At 44.6% G+C, this 4065-nt stretch overlaps 1 protein-coding gene across 1 annotated transcript; it reads right to left on the reverse strand.

Moving 5' to 3' along the window:
• Window positions 1-622: 622 nt before the first annotated feature.
• On the reverse strand, window positions 623-1669 carry LOC120843517 (piggyBac transposable element-derived protein 3-like). Its single transcript, XM_040214911.1, has one exon. The coding sequence runs from the start codon at window positions 1667-1669 to the stop codon at window positions 623-625; it is 1047 nt and encodes a 348-aa protein (XP_040070845.1).
• Window positions 1670-4065: the final 2396 nt, after the last annotated feature.

A 4065-nucleotide genomic window follows, 5' to 3' on the forward strand; every position in this document is an offset into this window, starting at 1 on the left:
GCGGAGGATCCATGGGAGCATCTTCAAATTCTTGTGATGGCCTCCCACGCTTTCTCTTGCTTGGCACAGACGTGATGAGGGCCTCCGCATTCTGCAGGCGGGAATGCATGAGGTCCAGTAGCCTTCACCTCCGCATGTCCGGGTGATCCTGTATGTACTCTAGCCACGCATTGCATACAGCAATGTCAACAAAATGAAAGAGTGTTCTTAGCGTCCACTTCATTGATTTGATTTTGATCCGGTACAGGCTAAGCAGGAAGTCCATCTTGTCGACGCCTCCCATATTCCGGTTGTACTTCGTAATTACTTCCGGCTGCTCTACAAAGATGTGTTCACGCTTGGCCTTGTCCCATCTTTTTACCTGCTGTTGGTTTCCGATTCCAATGAAGTTAGAAGCCACACATACGCTGCTGTTGTCCTTCCACGACACCGCAACAATATCGTCACTTGTGACATACTCAGTGGAGTATCCTCGCGTTTTCTTTTTCATTACTTTAGCTGTTTCAAGGGGACACTTGCCCAGCCTGTTACTCCGCACTGTATTGCGGCGAGTATCTTTTCGTTTCGCAGTTTTCGGAGGAGCGGCACTGACGTAAAATAATTATCAAAGTAGAGTTGATAATTACCGCCATTTAAAAATTTTAGACAGGTGTACTACAACACCAGAACAAAGGCCGTAGTCATTCTTCAGCTCAGCGGGAATTGTGTTTTCCCCCTGATAAACCCCAAAGTCGTAAAGCAGGTCGCTCCTACCGCAGAGAGCAAATACTTTGATCCCCCAAGGGGTCGGCTTGCCTTTGACATACTGTTTGATGGAATGTTGACCTTTGAAAGGAATCATCTGTTCATCAATTGACGATTCTTGTTCAATGGCAAGCTCCAAGCACCGCTGCCTTATCTGATCCAAGAAAGGGCGCACTTTCCACAGGCGATCGCCATTTTGTTCTCCAGGAGCTTCAGCAGCAATATGCAAAGTGTTGCGGAACTTGAAGAATCTTTTCTCAGACATGGTCTCGCTGATCAAGTGAACATTCATGATGGGGTCCCAGTAGAGCCTGACGCGAGGCAGAGCAGTGACACCCATCAGAATATGGATACCAAAAAGCTTCCTTATTTCTTCAGCTGTCGTGTTCACATTATTGTGGGTTTCTTGGACGCTGTAAAGATTCGTCTGTTCAGCCATGCACTTGAAAATGGATTCTGGCACGTACCTTGAAAAATACGTGTGCGGCGTACACGTTTCGTCCGGCTCAGGTAGGCAGTCGCCGTGGCCGCTGAAGTCGATATTAGGTGGGGGGTCGAACCTTCTCTTTTTCCACTGAAAGTTCTTCACAACATTTTGCTCTGGACCTCTGTCTTGCAATAGTGGAGTCTGGTGCGCATTTTCTTCGTTTTCGCATAAAGAGGTTATGCTCTCATCGATTATTTCTTGAGCAACGTCATCTTCGTCATCGCTTTCACCGACGGCGGATGTGTTCCCGGAAGCAATCTTTTCTAGTAATCGGTCGGCCGACTCTTTCGTCGCAGCATGGGGCTTTGCTTTATAAAAAGATGTGCAAGGCACTTCCAGAAAGAATGAAAAAGTCATAATACGGAACATTAGGCAGCGCATTTGGCACGCGGTCATTTTTTGCTTCCATTGTGACGCTTTGTACACAATTTTTACCATGCACTAATCGCGCTGTTGGCAAGGTGCTGTTTGCGCTTAGGCGAAATTATTTCGATCATACACAGGATAAAGCATTACAAATAGCTTTCATATTTTTTTATATCCTCGGGACAAGAAGGAAAGTCAGCAAAAATTGTTAGAATTGCCTTACCTGGCGGTGCCGTCCCGCGCGCTGCCATGTTGTCTATTTACATGTATATTTGCTTCACCACTTACTAGATGGCGCTGTAAACGCTTAGGTTGTCAGATGAATAGTAGACAAATTGTCTAAATTCATCAAAAATGCAGAGATTCGGAAACGCTCGTTCCAGAGGCCGCAGTTTTGGAATGTGCACAATTGGCTTAAGCCAATTTTGGTGTAGGCGTCAAGAAAGACTGTAATAGATAACAGAAAGTATAAAACAGAGAGAGGACGAAACACAGACGAGTACATTCTTTCAACTCACAACAAAGTTTATTTCATGGAGTGCGAACGCACGTTCCTCTGAGCAGAGTTAGGGAAAGGGGGAAAGGCCAGAGGCAGAGGGGGGAAGTAAGAGGAACGAAGGGCGGGTGGCAGAAGCGGCTGGGTGCGTGGACCGTTGGGGTCGGGCCGCTCACCGAGGTCGTCTAATCACCCCGGACAGCTCTTGGCTCAGATAATCTATCTCTATCGCAGAGGGCTAGCGAGGGGGAAGAGACATTGACTCCGGAGGTTTTTATCACAAAAGATTCGATAACTTCCCTGATGATGTCGTATATTCAGCGAACCACGCTATCAAAGCGCGCCAAACACAGCGTAAGGACACCCGAACTTTCCCCCTGCGGTTCCCTCTCGTAGAGAGAGTGACTGCAAGGAAGTCGTAAATAAAAGCCGTGTTCTCGCTTTCGACGGCATACGTTGTTTGTTTTATTACCCACGTAATTGCGCAACTTGGGAGCTCCAAAATAAGGTAATGGCCGCCTGAAAGCTCATCGTCGCCGTCGTCCGGTCTTGGCAATCTTTTTTATTTGTCTACTCTTTCCGACGACAAGAAAAAGAATAAAACAAATATAAAAGAAACACAAGTTAATATTAAGAAAATCCATTATTTTCGGGCCCACTCCCTTGGCTAGGTATAACCCGAATATTTTTCTAATTGCATTTCTTTCACACGCTGGCCTTTATAAGTAAGTTTTCAATTGTTTTCCTTATACCAATTATTCTGAATTTGATTAAGTATGCCATGCTAAATACTCGGAGAAAGACTGAGACACTTTATTTTTCATTCTTTTACCTGCCTCATCTGCTTTAGATCGAGTGCTCAAGATACGTCTTCTAAAAAGTCAACGTGACAATCCGGTCGATAGAAATCCTTGACTTTTGAATGTAGGTCTGAATTTCGAGTTCAGAACGGTGAATCACATTCAATTCTATGGTGCACTTTGATACCAGGGTTTAATACGGCCTGTGGTTGTTCTGTAGAAATCTTCGATTGGCCGATGTTAGATACACTTCAGAAGTTTTCTTCGTGTCTCGTTTGTAACAGCATGTTTTTTTTAAATTACTTACTCTCGTCGCGCCATATATTTGTTTTTGTTTTTGGGTATAGTTTTTTGCAATACTTTGTGGGCTTAATAGAGCCATATTAAACCGCTCTGCCTTTTAGATTATTGTAAAACAACTATAAATATATCGCAGTTCCACTCAAAAACTTGTTTTCTTGTATTTTTTTCACCAAAACTTATGATATGTAAAAAGTACGTTGTATAATAAAACGAACGATCAAAGTCGTTTAGTTAACCGCGGTTACTATCAAGTCAACTCATAAATTTACATGCTAGCTCAAACTAAAGTAACTGGATCGTGGGATAGTAGCTCCCAGCTCCCCGTGTAAACGCCATTTTTTGGTCTACGGAAATAGCAGCTTTCCGCGACCGAAAGCGCGCAACAGGCGCTCTTTCGGTCGCGCACCAGTCACCTAGCTGTGTTTGGAGATTTGTGTTCGTCCTTTGTCCCTCTTGTTCCCCTTCTCCAGGGATTATTTTCGTCATTCTTGTCCAGCTCGCTTGCACCTTTGCATTTAATTGCATTATAAAAGAGCAGCTTCTCGTTGATCTCTTGTATTCTTTGAGGGCCTTTGTAAATTCACTGCACACAGGTATCTTTACATATATAATTCAATATGAGGCCACAGAAGAATAAAAGAAAACAATATTCTTTTGTCCGCTCCCGGTAGCTTTCTACAGACGTTTCTTGTATTCGCGCCGGGGTGGTTCGGTGGGGCCCTCTTACGATTTCCTTTCCCCGCGTCAGGACCAGGATTTGCATCGCCGCGATTGGCGGGATTGACACCTGTCTCGCCGTGATTGGAAGGATTTGCTTCGCTGTGAACCGGCGATTGGCCATTCATTATAATAATACAGAAACCGATTAT

The sequence above is a fragment of the Ixodes scapularis genome, unplaced genomic scaffold (assembly GCF_016920785.2).
Source record: "Ixodes scapularis isolate PalLabHiFi unplaced genomic scaffold, ASM1692078v2 PGA_scaffold5__190_contigs__length_132052651, whole genome shotgun sequence".
NCBI lineage: Eukaryota > Metazoa > Arthropoda > Arachnida > Ixodida > Ixodidae > Ixodes > Ixodes scapularis.

Bases quoted from the DNA above. Each gene is read 5' to 3' on its own strand.
- LOC120843517 (XM_040214911.1), bottom strand. From the start codon at position 1,669: ATGGTAAAAATTGTGTACAAAGCGTCACAATGGAAGCAAAAAATGACC.